The sequence below is a fragment of the Conger conger genome, chromosome 11, assembly GCF_963514075.1.
Source record: "Conger conger chromosome 11, fConCon1.1, whole genome shotgun sequence".
Classification (NCBI taxonomy): domain Eukaryota; kingdom Metazoa; phylum Chordata; class Actinopteri; order Anguilliformes; family Congridae; genus Conger; species Conger conger.
Window position 1 is genome coordinate 9564105 of NC_083770.1, and position 16342 is coordinate 9580446.

Here is a 16342-nt window from a genome sequence, read left to right on the forward strand (position 1 = left end):
CATTGTGGTGGTGTATAGAGCAAAAAAGAGGAGAATTGTGTCGATGTCCCAATATTTATGGACCTGACTGTATATCTAATTGTTCATTACAGCAGATCAGTAGTCAATGTATACATGCAATTTCCCTCATTCTTTTGTTTTTATGACTAGGGAATTCAAAGAATCTCAGATGACCAGCCTATATACAGATAATATCACTATCATATTTCGTCCTTTGACAATCCTAAATACAATGTATCCATGTCCCGTAAAATATATATATATATATATATATATTAAATCGTATTGATTTGGAAATTCTTATTCACAATTTACATCAAACATCATCAATTTGTGTCTGAATGTGGTCCATAATCCACGATGCTACCGCTGGCTCTGTGTGCTTTTATGCAATAACATAATATGTAGCCACATACTCTTGGGTTTCCAATCTACAAATCACTGACCTGTCCTGTTATTGTTGTCTCACCTTTGAATCACTGTCTGTTCTGCTACAGTGGTAGTTTTATCTCACTGACATGAAAAATGACCTATTTGCAATTTTCTCCATGTAGCTTTGAAATTATCTGACACTTAGGCAATTTTATCCACAAAGTAACATCCCATTGTGCAATGGTGTATGGGCTAGACAGTGGAATCCTTTGAAATGCTAAATTAGTTCATGCTCAGGGCTACACAGGGCCCAAAGCATTTGAGTGCATGTTGGAGTCATCAGCGGACGTTATGTTGTCCTTTAGTCACACCATTTGAAGGCAAACTCTGAAAAGTTCTCACTACATTTACAAAATGTGGTGTACATCCATATCTTTTCTCTTTCTTCTATAATATAATCCCTAGTATGCTAGACCTTAGCTAATACTCTGCCGTTTGCAAACGAATGGGACAAAACATTACATTCAAATAGATTGATTGTCAAATTACTGAAATTCCTCAATGTGTCAATGTACTTGAATCATTACTGCACTCACTATGTACTGCCATCATTAACAGTCGTGGAATAATCTATAAAGGACATGTTATAATTTAGAGATTGTTCATTCCATTATCATTAACACCATGTGTAGGGTACAGTTTACGCTAAATTAATATTTTCTATAAAGAAATGTACAACAAATGTATGACATAAAGGTCTGAAAAACCCAAGAACTTACACTTACACAATCTTAGAGGAAATGTGTTAAACTATTACACATTAACCCACTGACCTGTGAGTATACACAGTGCTTGCTTTGTGAGTGTACTAAGGCAAACTGGTCTGGCCCACAGGTACTGGGTCAATTATGTCAATGGTTCAATGTACAGACATTTTATAACATGCAATTTAGTCTATGTCAATAAGTTACATTACATTACATTACATTACATTACAAGGCATTTAGAAGACACTCTTGTCCAGGGTGACGTACAACGAAGTGCAGATCGAACACAAGAACAAGTGTGAAGAGGACCGCGCAGTTCCGAGTCCTAGCGTGACCAAACAGATACAATTGGAACCCTTAAAGAATACATCAATTTATGAATTAGCATACGACAGTTGGCAGCTAAAATACCCCAAGTACAACAATACAATATCTAATACAATACAAACATAAAAAGTTACACGCCATCTTAAATTATGCTACTTTAGAACCAGCTAAATTAGACTTTTACATGGATTCCTATGATTCATTATAATGTGTTTACTATTTTTGAGTTTAAAAAAGCAACAGAATTTATAGACACTATAGACACTGTTCAAGCTATGCCTTCTATTATACCTTATATTTTTCTAATTTGTAATTTTTAATTATCCACACTTTTTTAGGAAATATGACAACAACAATTCTATTATACTATTTATAATATAACACAATATGTACAGTAATTGAATATACTGTATAATGCTTCTGTGCACAACATTTAATGACATGCCATTATCAGAATCACAGTCTTACCCTTTCTGCAAATCTCACTCTGAATATATTCATGTCTTTCCCATACTAGGACAATATATGGTGTATTTGATGTGCAATGATAAAGTCATATCTGAAAAAAATATGGCAGCGATCAGCCAATTTAAATTCAGCAGTCATTAAGCGACAGTAATTTGCCAACCTTCTGAGTGCTTCAACACATGTACAGTGGGCTCCAGAATTATTGGCACCCTTTGAAATAAATTTAGAAAAAAGGCTGCATATAATGAGCAACGTGGATAATGATCTAAATTTCAAGTTCAAATACACGGGAAAACTCTCTATGTTTCAATGTTTATTAATTATAAATCTTATTTCTTCTGAAGTAAGAAAGTATCTACTGAAAAGTACTCTAGTTATTTTTGGCTATAGGATCTGATTTAATATTCAATAGAACAAGCAGTGCAATGGCTACAGAACAGCAGAAGCACAGCCTGATACACTGCACTCCATACATACAGTAAGATCAACATAATTAAATCCAAAATATAACATTTAAATGTGCACTTCCAATGAGATAGTAATAAAGGAAATATTAAATAGCCATGGGCAAATTAAAACAGGGACTCAATCAAATACCATTATAATAAAACAATACACAACAATAAATTAAGATGTAGACAATTCTCGGTACTTGAGTACTTTTTTCAGTAGATACTTTCTTACTCTCACTCAAGTAGTCTTTTGGATGACTACTTTTAGTCTTACTTGAGTAATTATTATTTTAAAGTAACTGTACTCTTAATTGAGTGCAATTTTTGGGTACTCTACCCACCTCTGTGTATTTATATTATATATTGCTGGCTAGACATACAATTGTATGTACTGTGGTGGCAGGAAGGGAAAGTAGGGTGTGTCCACCAGGTGGCAGCACCAGCCCTGCATGCAGGTATGGCCACAGCCGTGATTCATTGCAATCACTGTAGCTAGTCCTTGGCTCTTCCTTTCCCTGTTGATGACTTTTGTACAAAGTACTAACAGGTTTTGATTGCCTTTTCTGTTACTTTTTCTTTAATAAATGGCAACAAGGCAATTTTTCTTTGCCTTTCTGTGTCTGTTCACCACATGGTGCCAAGGCCCTACCCAGCCCAGCGTTACACTGTCTATAGGGTACCACCCCAGCGACAAGTATTTGTACCTTTTTATGCACTTTTTGTACAATTATTTCTGAGAGTGAATATTAGTCAGCTGAATGTACATACTGTACATGTTTCCTACAAAATATTCACTACAGTGTATTCAAGAGCCTCTGCTGAGTGAATGGATTATAATGCTTTGTAGCTTTAGTTTCAGCTTGAATTTAATAAAACACTATTCTGGTCTTATAAAACAATAATAGAACAGACATTTGAGCCAGAGGACAGCACGTTATATTCCACACAGGCCCATGGTTATTATTAAAGCGTAACTACACCCTCGATCAAACTTTCTTAGCTCTAAACATGTTTGTATACCGACTTTAAAGTGAAACATTTCATTTATCCATGCCAGAGTGAAACATTTAATAATCCATGCCATTATTTCAACAGTTATGAAATGATATCATTTTGACTTGACTGGTCTGAATATGTGTTCTGCTGCAAATAAAATTAGAAAAATGTGATCTTCCGTGCATTCTGGCCCTGCCTGAATCGTGACATCAGTGTACCCTTTTCAGGGTACGATGACACAATATATAGATTGGATATCCAGTTGGAAAATTGTTGACAGCCAATTAAGGATTTGTCCGTTTAATTTAACAACTCGTTTTCAAAGTCGGCAAACTAACTGTTATTAATCACTACCAAAACAGAACAGTGCCGGCACCTGATTGATTAGAGAATACTTTCTGCAAATGAGATGGTCACACCTACTCTACCCGCCCCAGAATGCTTTTTTTCTAAATTGTTCAGCAGGCGGAGCCAGGCAGAAATAGAGCAGCTAACTGACTCTGTCTAAGAGGGCTCAGTGCTATATGATATTTGTGACCTTCACGACGAGGTATGTGTGTGTGTGTCAGTACGTGCATGTATGCGTATTTGTGAAAGATAGAGGCTGTGTGGGAGAATCATATTTTCATGGTCTGGGTGGTGGAATAACAGATGTTGGTCTGACAAGCAGAATATATGTGCATTCAAATCCATGAATTGGGCGGAAAATAATTCTTAGTAATGGAATGGGGCATAATTAGTTGTATTTAAACTGTATGTAAGCACAATTTGGTTCTATGGTTTCTCTTTAGTGAATGCAGATTATTCCTACAGCCAAAATACTCACAAAATACTCATTGCGTTATATTGTATCTCTGAATCTATACCAACATATTCAGCTCCTTTTATACATTTAATGTTATAATGAAACACTACATTAAAAGGCTGTAGGGGCAGCCTGTAGCCTAGTGCTGAATGTACATGACTGGGACCTGGTGTAGCCATGATAAGATCCACACAGCTGTTAGACCCTTGAGAAAGGCTATTAACCCCGCATTGCTCCAGGGGGGGATTGTCCCCTGCTGAGTTTAATCAACTGTACGTCACTTTGGATAAAGAGCGTCAGCTAAATACGAAAATATTTATTTATTTGAAACAATTTAATAAGCAAACAGCAGTCAAGTATCAGTTTTCCATATCCCATATCCTGTATAATTTTTTATCATCTTGGATATTTAATTTTGCAATATCAGGCTGTTCTATTGACATATCAATACTACTTCTGCCACCATCACCACCAACACTTGGCCTGCTGGTGTTGTGCCCCTGTCATTAATTAAAGCTGGACTACAGCTGCAACTTGCTTTTATTTATACATAAGCACTCAGATTCTTTTTAGATATCCATGCCTGACTGATCTCATTATATTATTATTGTTACCAGCCTAAGTAAAGTCTCAAATAATTGAAGCATGCTCAATGAATTACACACCGGCACGGCCCTGATTTCCATCTGGTAGATGCCAGAGACTTACACAGTGAGGGAAATGCCTCTGATCTACTGCTGAGGTGAGGAGCTTACACCGAGACCAAAACGTGACATACTGTACCACTGACACCAATCCACTCCACATGACGTACTATACCACTGAAACCAATCCACTCCACATGACGTACTGTACCACTGACACCAATCCACTCCACATGACGTACTATACCACTGAAACCAATCCACTCCACATGACGTACTGTTCCACTGACACCAATCCACTCCACATGACATACTGTACCACTGACACAAATCCAATCCATGTGACGTACTGTACCACTGACACCAATCCACTCCACATTACGTACTGTACCACTGACACCAATCTAATCTACATGATGAACTGCACCACTGACACAAATCCAATCCACATGACATACTGTACCACTGACACAAATCAAATCCATGTGATGTACTGTACCACTGACACCAATCCAATTCACGTGACTTACTGTACCACTGACACAAGTCAAATCCACGTGACATTCTGTACCACTGAAACTGATCCAATTCACGTGACGTACTGTACCACTGACACAAGTCCAATCCACATGACGTACTGTACCACTGAAACCGATCCAATCCATGTGACGTACTGTACCACTGACACCAATCCAATCCACGTGACGTACTGTACCACTGACACCAATCCAATCCATGTGATGTACTGTACCACTGACACCAATCCAATCTACGTGATGTACTGTACCACTAACAGCAATCCAATCCACATGACGTACTGTACCACTAACAGCAATCCAATCCACATGACATACTGTACCACTGATGCAAATCCAATCCACATGACGTACTGTACCACTGACACTGACCCAATCCACTTGACATACTGTACCACTGACACTGATCCAATCCATGTGATGTACTGTACCACTGACACCAATCCAATCCACGTGACGTAATGTACCACTGACACCAATCCATGTGACGTACTGTACCACTGACACGAATCCAATCCACATAACGTACTGTACCACTGACACAAATCCAATCCACGTGACGTACTGTACCTCTAATTCACTCCACGCATACATATATGACATGCATCTCATTAATTATTCATACGTACCTCAGCAGAAAGCCTTGCTAATTTCACATAAATGCAGTGCCATAAAAGTTTCAAGAGTATCCCCAGTCGCCACCACTCATAAACCTACCATCATAATGAATTACTAGCAATAGCCCCAGCCGCATCGGGTAAAACACTGACACAAACCTGAGATAGAGACAGAAAGAGAGGCAGGGCCTTTCTGTGCCGTTGGACTGACCGCCCCCACGCCTTTGTTCCTGCAGGGGCTCATTTCAACAGGCATCAGCACAGTCACGCTACCTCCTGCCGGCACTTCCACCTGGGTCCCCAAGCCCCGATGTCCGCTGATTTCCCCCTGCCCCACCCGGGCCAGTCCCAGCCGGGCATGGCCCCCCACCTGCCCGCGGCCCACCAGCACGCCGCTCAGCTCCACCAGTCCCTTGCTCCCCTGCCGGGCCCGCAGCTCCAGGAGGTCCCGGGGCCCCCGTTCCTCACTCAGGCTTTCCAGCAGCAGTACCTCATCCAGCAGCAGCTCCTGGAGGCCCACCACCGGAGGATCCTCCCTCACTCCAGGTGAGCCCCTCTGCTAGGCCTGTAGCCTTGGGGCTAAACTACATGAGTGGGACCCCGCATATGCCACTTGTATCACATTTTTATGAAAACGGAAGGAATTATACTTTACACACACACAAAAGCCAAAGCTGATCTGGAAGTAATTTTTCGTCATGAAAGATGCACTGTTCAGAAAATGGTGAGTGTACGTTGCATGAATAGGACCCTGAAGGTTGGTGGTTTGAGCCCCGGTAATTCCACGATACAATCTGCACAGCTGTTGGGCCCTTAACCCCCCATTGCTCCAAAGGGGAATTTGTCCCCTGCTTAGTCTAATCAACTGTAAGTAGCTTTGGGTAAAAAGTGTCAGCTAAATGATTAATTATTTTCTCAGTGTGCAGCTCAAAGGGTCAATGTACTGTACTTTCTGTTCCATCAATCAAGGGCCTATATCACAAAGCAGGATTACTGAGTTAGCTGGATAACTGCACTGAGTAAAACCCTCTGGACTGAAGTAAAAACATTTTTACCCAGTGCAGCTATCCAGCTAACTAATCCTGCTTTATGATACAGGCTCCTGTTCTATTGGCCTAAGTCAGGGGTCTCTAACTCGTTACGACATAGGGCTGTGTGTATGCAGATTATCATCCCAGCCAATTAATTCTGCCTTAATTCATTCCAATAACTCATTCAGCCATATGCATTTAACTGCATTAAAGCACATAATATAAGCAGCAGTCGTTGTTCAGACAACACAAATAGCACATGTCACTTTATATAGTCAGGTCCATAAATATTGGGACATCGACACCATTCTCATCTTTTTGGCTCTATACACCACCACAATGGATTTTCACCATTCAAATCAGGTGCATGGTGTAGGAATTACAACAGTTTCTATATGTGCTTCCCACTTTTTAAGGGCCCAAAAGTAATGGGACAATCGGCTGCTCAGCTGTTCCATGGCCAGGTGTGTGTTATTCCCTCATTATCTCATTTACAAGGAGCAGATACAAGGTCTAGAGTTAATTTCAAGTGTGCTATTTGCATTTGGAATCTGTTGCTGTCAACTCTCAATATGAGATCTAAAGAGCTGTCACTATCAGTGAAGCAAGCCATCATTAGGCTGAAAAATCAAAACAAACCCATCAGAGAGATAGCAAAAACATTAGGTGTGGCCAAATCAACTGTTCGGAACATTCTTAAAAGAAAGAACGCACCGGTGAGCTCAGCAACACCAAAAGACCCGGAAGACTACGGAAAACAACTGTGGTGGATGACAGAAGAATTCTTTCCCTGGTGAAGAAAAACCCCTTCACAACAGTTGGCCAGATCAAGAACACTCTCCAGAAGGTAGGTGTATGTGTGTTAAAGTCAACAATCAAGAGAAGACTTCACCAGTGTGAATACAGAGGGTTCACCACAAGATGTAAACCATTGGTGAGCCTCAAAAACAGGAAGACCAGATTAGAGTTTGCCAAACTACATCTAAAAAAACCTTTACAGTTCTGGAACAACATCCTATGGACAGATGAGACAAAGATCAACTTGTACCAGAATGATGGGAAGAGAAGAGTATGGAGAAGGAAAGGAACTGCTCATGATCCAAAACATACCACCTCATCAGTGAAGCATGGTGGAGGTAGTGTCATGGCATGGGCATGTATGGCTGCCAATGGAACTGGTTCCCTTGTATTTATTGATGATGTGACTGCTGACAAAGGCAGCAGGATGAATTCTGAAGTGTTTCGGGCAATATTATCTGCTCATATTGAGCCAAATGCTTCAGAACTCATTGGACGGCGCTTCACAGTGCAGATGGACAATGACCCAAAGCCTACTGCGAAAGCAACTAAAGATTTTTTTTCGCCAAATAAGTGGAATGTTATGCAATGGCCAAGTCAATCACCTGACCTGAATCCGATTGAACATGCATTTCACTTGCTGAAGACAAAACTGAAGGGAAAATGCCCCAAGAACAAGCACAAACTGAAGAAAGTTGCAGTAGAGGCCTGGCAGAGCATCACCAGGGATGAAACCCAGCGTCTGGTAATGTCTATGCGTTCCAGACTTCAGGCTGTAATTGACTGCAAAGGATTTGCAACCAAGTATTAAAAAGTGAAAGTTTGATTTATGATTGTTAATTTGTCCCATTACTTTTGGTCCCTTAAAAAGTGGGAGGCACATATAGAAACTGTTGTAATTCCTACACCGTTCACCTGATTTGGATGTGAATACCCTCAAATTAAAGCACATCTTGTTCGTTTCATTTCAAATCCATTGTGGTGGTGTATTGAGCCAAAAAGATGAGAATTGTGTCGATGTCCCAATACTTATGGACCTGGCTGTACATGATGTGCAAACCTACAGCCCTAATTCAGCAAATAATTGAAGTAATTATATAATAAATGTCTGAGGCTGGATTAAAAACCAGCGTACACACGACCTGTTTGAAAGCACTGGGCTACGTGACGGTAATGAAAGCTTTCGATGTGTGGCGTGTCTGCACAGACGTGCCCAGGAGCGTGTGCCCCTGAACCCACACCGGCTGCGTGGAGGCTACGACTACATCCCCTCGCTGCACCTCCCTCAGCCAATCACGCAGCAGCCCCGCTACCTGGCAGAAGGCACTGACTGGTAATTTTGACTTCAGAATGCTTCCATCAAAACTTCACTTTCAATTACACTTCCAATACACTACAATTGCAAATATACAGTGCAGTCCATATGCATTTGGACAGGACAATGTCTGTTATTTTGGCTCTGTAGTCCAGCACATTGGAGACTCTCCCCTTTAGTTTGGGGGTAATTATATCCATAAGGGGTGATCTGTAGGAATTACCAACTGTCCAAATACGAGCACTGCTGGACTGTATCTTACTGTAAATCATAACAAAGAGGAAGTGCTGATGGTTTTTTTGGGTCAATATTTACACAATAAAATGTGTCTATACATGAAATGCACACACAGACACACATGCAACACATGTATACCTACTCAAGAAGATGAGCAAGATTTTTGGAGAGATAATCAAATCATTCAATAAAAACTGTTGTTAGCACTTGTCAGAAACATATGGATCTAATGTATATCGCTAACCCATTCTAGAATATACTTGGCCAATGATATTGGATATAATCCAAAGGTAATCAGATATGATTATACTTTTTGAGTAATCTAAAAGATTACAGAACTAACTATATTTTTTCTCAATCCGTACTAGATATATCATAGCCTGTATATATACATTCAAAAGTTAGAAATGCAGCATTATGCTATATGACATGTGTATAACGTATTTTTTTAAAGGATATGCATGTTTTTGTATCATTGCATTTGCTATGATTGTGCCAAAGTCACAGACAGAAATCAGAAATCAGATAGAGAAAAGTGTGGCTTGTGCTCTCTCCGCAGGGATCTCAGTGTGGACACAAGCCTCTCTCACCACCAGTATCACCTCCGACAGCTCCCCCAGCACTATCAGCATTACCTGGCATCTCCCAGGTTGCATCACTTCCCTAGGAATACATCTTCAGCACAGGTGGTGAGTTTATCTGTTTATTTTCTTCCTGAAGGAGAAATTCTTCCTGTTCTAATTCACCCTAACAATACAAATGCTCAGCTGTGTTGAGAAGTATAGCCAAAAAAAAAACTTTAATCTTTCTCGGTTGAAATATGGGGAGGGATTCTGCCGTTCTTACAATGGTAGGCAGGTCATTCCACCACTGAGGAACCAAAACAGAGAACAAGTGTGAACATGCAGCCTAACCCCCTGGTGCTTGTAATGAGGTGACCACAAGGTGACCAAAGCAGACCGGAGTGGTCTTGCTGGGGTGTAAGACTTGGGTGTAAGAGAGGGAGTCTGGATGTAAGGTGGGGCAGTCTCCTTAGCAGCCTGAAAGACAGACAGAAATGTAAAACCCAGCCCCATACTACCACTTAATCAGAATGTTTGTATCTTTTTCACAGGTTGTCCATGAAATCAGAAACTACCCCTACCCCCAGCTACACCTTTTGGCTCTTCAGAGTCTCAACCCTTCTCGTCATGCGACTGCTGTTCGGGAGAGCTATGAGGTACCGTCAGATCACTTTTCATCTCCGCCATGCCTGTCCTCTCAAATGTTCTGCTCGCTCTGTGACCATGAATGGTTTGGGAGTGAGCTGGGTGCTTCTCTGCCGTCCCCTCATCCATTAGGGCCCTGTCTGCATGCTTATCGTTCTGGGCGTTGGTCAGTTGTCTTGTTTTTATTTCTTTGTTTCTGTTTATCTCCATTTGTCCTGCTTCCCATCGTGCAGTAGTGGTGTCAGGGCGCATGTGAAAGTGTCATGGTTTGTGCTAGAATTTCCGAGTGCCTATTATGATAGACTGGTGAACCTGAAAGAGAAAATAAAGATACATTGAAAACCATGATATTTCTGGCAGCTGCAACAAGGCTGCCTGGCGTATATAAGTGGGATCTATTATGAGGTGTGTTGTGTGGTTCCAGCTGGTCTGTCAGAACAAGCTCCTTGCAACTACACAGTAAAATGTCCAGTAAAATCAGCTCTCCAAAAATCTGAGTCCATATGCGCCCTGTTGGACTCGTGTGTGAGTTCTGTTAGAGTTGAATGAACACTGGGCATTTTACTGTGTGTACGGCAGGATGTGTTGAATTGATTTAGTGTAATCCTAGCCTACTGTGAAGCTCTTGGCTATATTTCCGTGACCTGATTTGCTTCTCTGGAGCTGCTTTACTGACTCAGCGGATATACTGGAATGTTCACAGATGTGCTTCTCATTATACTCCCTGCTGAAAAAAACCAGCTCAAGCTTGGTTTTGAAACAGCTGGTAGCTGGTTGACCAGTTCAGACCAGCTCCATACCCAACATAGTTTAGCTGGGTGACCAGTTCAGGCCAGCTCCATGCTCAACATAGTTTAGCTGGTTGACCAGTTCAGACCAGCTCCATACTCAACATGGTTTAGCTGGTTGATCAGTCCAGACCAGCTCATAGCTCGACATGGTTTGACCAGCTCATACCCAGCTGGACCATGTTGTGACCAGCTCGATATTACAGCAGGGCTTCCGTGTGCTTCTCCCTGCAGGAGCTGCTCCAGCTGGAGGACCGGCTGGGCAGTGTGAATCGAGGAGCGGTGCAGACCACCATAGAGAGGTACACCTTCCCTCACAAATACAAGAAGGTGAGAAATTCCTCCTCTGGCATGCTATTGCTGCTAGTCGCTTATCAGTGCTATATGAGGTTTACAATTGAGAATGAAACCCATGAGCCTTTCATTTGAGGTAGTTTACATCCATATCAGGTGATGCAAATAGGAATAGGAATAGGAATACATTCTGAAAAGTCAGATGTATTCAACTGCTTTCTTAGTGCAGGTATGAGCAAGCTTTCCGTATCTAGTTTTGATTCTAGGCTTTTGATTGCCTTTGGAGTCTGTTATTGCCGTTTGTCAACATGAGGACCAGAGTTGTACCAATGACAGTCAAGAAAGCCATTATGAGGCTGGGAAATAAGAAGAAAACAGTCAGAGAACTAAACAATCAGCTGATATGGATATAAATAGCCTGAAATTAAAGGGGACAGCCTGCACTTAAAACTCACATTTACAAATCCTTTACTTAAACCTCACATTTACAAGTACTCCAGAGCCAAAAGAGCAGAAATTGTACCAACTGTCCAAATCCATACAAACTGCACTGCATGTCAATATGCATGTGTACTTGGCATGGCAATATATCTAGGATAAAATTAAAGACATTAATCTTGTTATTCGTGATAGTTGCAGTGTTGTTACGCTCCAGCAAGGAGGAGTGACATTTTAATTCTTGGGAAATCATGTAAGCCTCCTGTTCATCCCTGAGAGAGAACAAACATTGAATTTAATTTAGTCTGAGTCGACCAAAGCTCACACTGACAGCCTATACGGGTCTTGTCCACAGACAGAATATTTGAGTGCAGGTAATAAAATATCCAGTCCTGGGGATTTTGGCTTGACTTTTAAGAGGCTGTAAAGGGAATTATTGTGCCCCCCTTCCTCGAGGTAGGCTAATCAAAAGGTTTCTAAGAGATAACGAGAGTGCCCCAGTTGTAATCAAAGAATGCTTCTCAAACCCTGTTCACCAGGGAAACAGAAAAGAGATGCTGAAATCTTTCTGTGCTTTAATTAAAAGCAGGGATTGAGGTTTATCCGGCTCTGAATGCAGCAGTTCGACAAATTCATGGGGTAAAAAAAATGAGGGGAACACTGGACAGCTTTCGCGGATAATATTTATTCTCTACTGGGTACAGTACATCTTTATAAACAGCACCAAATGCTGTGGTAGAGGCACATTTTTGTCATTAGTGCAAGGCTACAGGAAACAGGAAAGAGGCTTAAGCATTTGGATTTCCAAAGGATTCTCTTGTCATGGTACACTCCAGCCAAAGCCAGAGTGTGTGTGTGTGTGTGTGTGTGCGTCCTTGTGTGTGTGTGTGTGTGCGTGTGTGTGTGCGTCCATGTGTGTGTGTGTGCGTCCTTGTGTGTGTATGTGTGTGTGTGCGTCCATATGTGTGTGTGTGTGTGCACGTGTGTGTGTGTGTGCACGTGTGTGTGTATGCGGGTCTGCGTGTGTGTGCACTCTTTACAGAATGTTCCTGTGTGTGTGTGTGTGTGTGTGTGTGCAAGCATGTGCATCGATGTGTGTGTGGGTGTGCACATGTGTATGTGTGTATGCGTGTGTGTGTGTGTTCCTGTGTTTGTGCACTCTTTACAGAATGTTCCTGTGTGTGTGCGTGTGTGCAAGCATGTGCCTCCATATGTATGCACACAAGTGTATGTGTGCATGTGTGTGCATCCATGTGTGTGTGCATGTCTGTGTGTGTGCTTATTTGCGTGTGAGTGTGTGTGCATGCATGCATGTGTGTGTGCATGTCTGTGTGTGCACTCTTCACAGAATATTCCTGTGTGTGTATGCAAGCATATGCCTCCATGTGTGTGCGCACAAGTGTGTGTGTGCATGTGTGTGCATCCATGTGTGTGTGCATGTCTGTGTGTGTGCTTATCTGCGTGTGAGTGTGTGTGCATGCATGCATGTGTGTGTGCATGTCTGTGTGTGCACTCTTCACAGAATATTCCTGTGTGTGTATGCAAGCATGTGCCTCCATGTGTGTGCGCACAAGTGTGTGTGTGCATGTGTGTGCATCCATGTGTGTGTGCGTGTCTGTGTGTGTGCTTATCTGTGTGTGAGTACGTGTCTGTGCATGCGTGCATGTGTGTGTTTCTGTGTGTGTGCGTGCACGCAGGCCTGTGTGCACTCTTTCCAGAATGTTCCTGGAGGTGAGCCGGGGCACATGGCTCTCCTCACCCAATTTAATCAACAGACGAGGCATTTACATAACCGGGTCTGCATTACTCAAAATGAGCCTGCATTTGCTGATGACCCAGGTGCCATCTTCATGTTTCCAATACCGGAGTACTGAAACATTTATTCACTCATTTCCTTCATTAGACAGAGCACTTAACTCATGTTCCTGTCCCATTGTAAGTAGCGGACTAGAGCCTAGCGACTGATTTATATGCTTCTATCTCAGAGAAAGCCAGTGGACATGAAGATATCAATGGATGAAGAGGAGTCGGACATTGATGAGAAATGCACAATTTGCCTATCGATGCTGGAAGACGGCGAGGATGTGAGGTAATTCACCCGTGTCCCAGAAGCACGTGTGCAGTGTTTATGTTATCGCCTGTTCCGTCTGACTGCTTTATCAACTCTGTTGATATTTGTTGTCTGTTCTGCATAAAAACTGTATATTCAATATTCAGGGACTGGGTGACAAAACATTAGTGTTATAGTTCGAAAATATCAGTGATTCATTGGTGTTCATATCATATAATGTTTATGGGTGAGCTTTGGAGTCAAAGTAGCTTCAAATGTGTCACACGAGTCGGGAGTCTCCAGATAGGGCTGGCCGCCCTGCCGTAGCGCTGACTTGGCGGTTAATGTAGCGGTAATGCAATAACAGGGTGTGTGCGTGTGCGTGTGCGTGTGCGTGTGCGGGTCGGGTCCAGTAGCCCCGCCAGCTCTGCATGTGAGCTCTCCGTCTCCCTTCCCCCCAGCTGTCTCTGGGCCAGAGCATGCAGACGTCTCTGGTGACCTTGTGTGACACAGAGGGAGAGAGGGAGGGGAGAGGAGGGGGGGAGGGAGGAGGGGAGAGGGGAGAGGAGCCAGATGCAGAGAGGCCCTAGGTTCTGTCATGCAGTAGGAGGAATACGCAGAATTTTAATAGCCTCCACATTTAGCATCCTCCCTCTGGGTATTTTGTTTTTTTTCCTTTTTTAGATACTGTCGGCTCACAAATTAACCCTGTATGACGACTGAAAGGAGGTTCAGGACTGAAGGACCACTTATATTGATGTTTGATAAGGCTACATTTGTGAGGCTTTTTGGCAGACATTACAATTATTTAGCTGACACTTCTATTCAAAGCAACTTACAGTTGATTAGACTAAGCAGGGGGCAATCCCCCTGGAGCAATGTGGGGTTAAGGGCCTTGCCCAAGGGCCCAATAGCTCCTCTGATCTTATTGTGGCTACACTGGGGTTTGAACCAACCACCAACCTTCTGGGTCCCAGTCAAGCAACTTAGCCACTAGACTAGGCTGCCCGCAGACTTCGCATATTTCTAAATGGGATTGTAAAGTTTCACTTAAATTGAAATTGAATTGATGTGTACTGACTTGTGCACACTAATATCAAGGCGTATTCAGTCTTGTGTGAATTCATTGTTCTTGTCGTTGTTTCTTTTTGCAGGAGGTTACCCTGCATGCACCTCTTCCACCAGGCCTGTGTGGACCAATGGCTGGCCACCAGCAGGAAGTGCCCCATATGTCGGGTGGACATCGAGACCCAGCTGACGCCGGACAGCTGATGCCCGCGGGAGCCTGGAGGTTCGGCCAGCCGCTCCTCACCCCCCTACCACACCCCCACCCCCCCGCCCCCACCTCCCTCAGGTCCTCCGCCAAACGTCTCCTGCCTTCACCTCCGCTTCCGACCCTGCCTTCCGGGCCGCCGAAGACCACTGGAGGAGAAGCTGCAGGCTCAAAAAGAGAAAAGCACACTCACAGAAAACAGAAGAGGAGGAGTACGAAGAGGGAAAGGGCTTTCGTCATGGACTGGGAAAAGATGGGAATCTCAGTCGCTGTTGCAAAGACCGGGGGACATCGGGCGGTTGTTTCGTGGAAGAGGTGGGGGCTGGTTTTCCCTGTAGATTTTTTTTGGGGGGGGGGGGGGGGATGGGGTGGCAGCTCACAGTCTTTTAATAATGATGGTAATGAACAAATGCTGCACAGCATGCTGTCCTTAGTCCAGGACGTGTAGGAGAAAGCAGGTTTAGAAGAGAGAACTAGCTTGAGGCCGTATTTGTGTCAGTGGTGGTATGTATAGTATCCTGGACCAGGATTTTGCTTTTAGAAGCCTCCGGTCTTATCGACGAGAGAGATTATTTAAATCTATACGATCGTGTATTTCAGGATTACGGGATGCTGTACTTTCCTGGAAACAAGTCTGAACTTTGTGGAGATAAAGATTTAAAAAAAAAGATCTAAGAAGGGGTCACGTATTAGATGGGGTTGCGTATTACGAGTAAACTATAATGTGGTATACAAGGTAGCTTAATCCCAAAGCCAAATGCATCTCCTCTGCCAGAAAACATAGGTCTCTCTGTCTCTCTGGTTATTGTGCATAGTACCAGTGGCAGAGTGGTTACTTTGTGACTGTACATGTCCTTGGTGAACGCATGGCCATCCAAGCTTGTACAAATCAGTATCTTGTTCTAGTGCCCCCTAACCCCCCTTCC

General features: G+C 42.8%; 1 protein-coding gene across 1 annotated transcript; it reads left to right on the plus strand.

Moving 5' to 3' along the window:
- Positions 1-3922: 3922 nt before the first annotated feature.
- On the plus strand, positions 3923-15665 carry ark2cb (arkadia (RNF111) C-terminal like ring finger ubiquitin ligase 2Cb; the record flags this gene model as incomplete). Its single annotated transcript, XM_061260531.1, has 8 exons — positions 3923-3932; positions 6221-6530; positions 9021-9146; positions 9925-10054; positions 10480-10584; positions 11596-11691; positions 14079-14182; positions 15298-15665. Coding segments are annotated over 8 exons (999 nt in total), but the record flags the coding sequence as incomplete, so codon positions are not given.
- Positions 15666-16342: the final 677 nt, after the last annotated feature.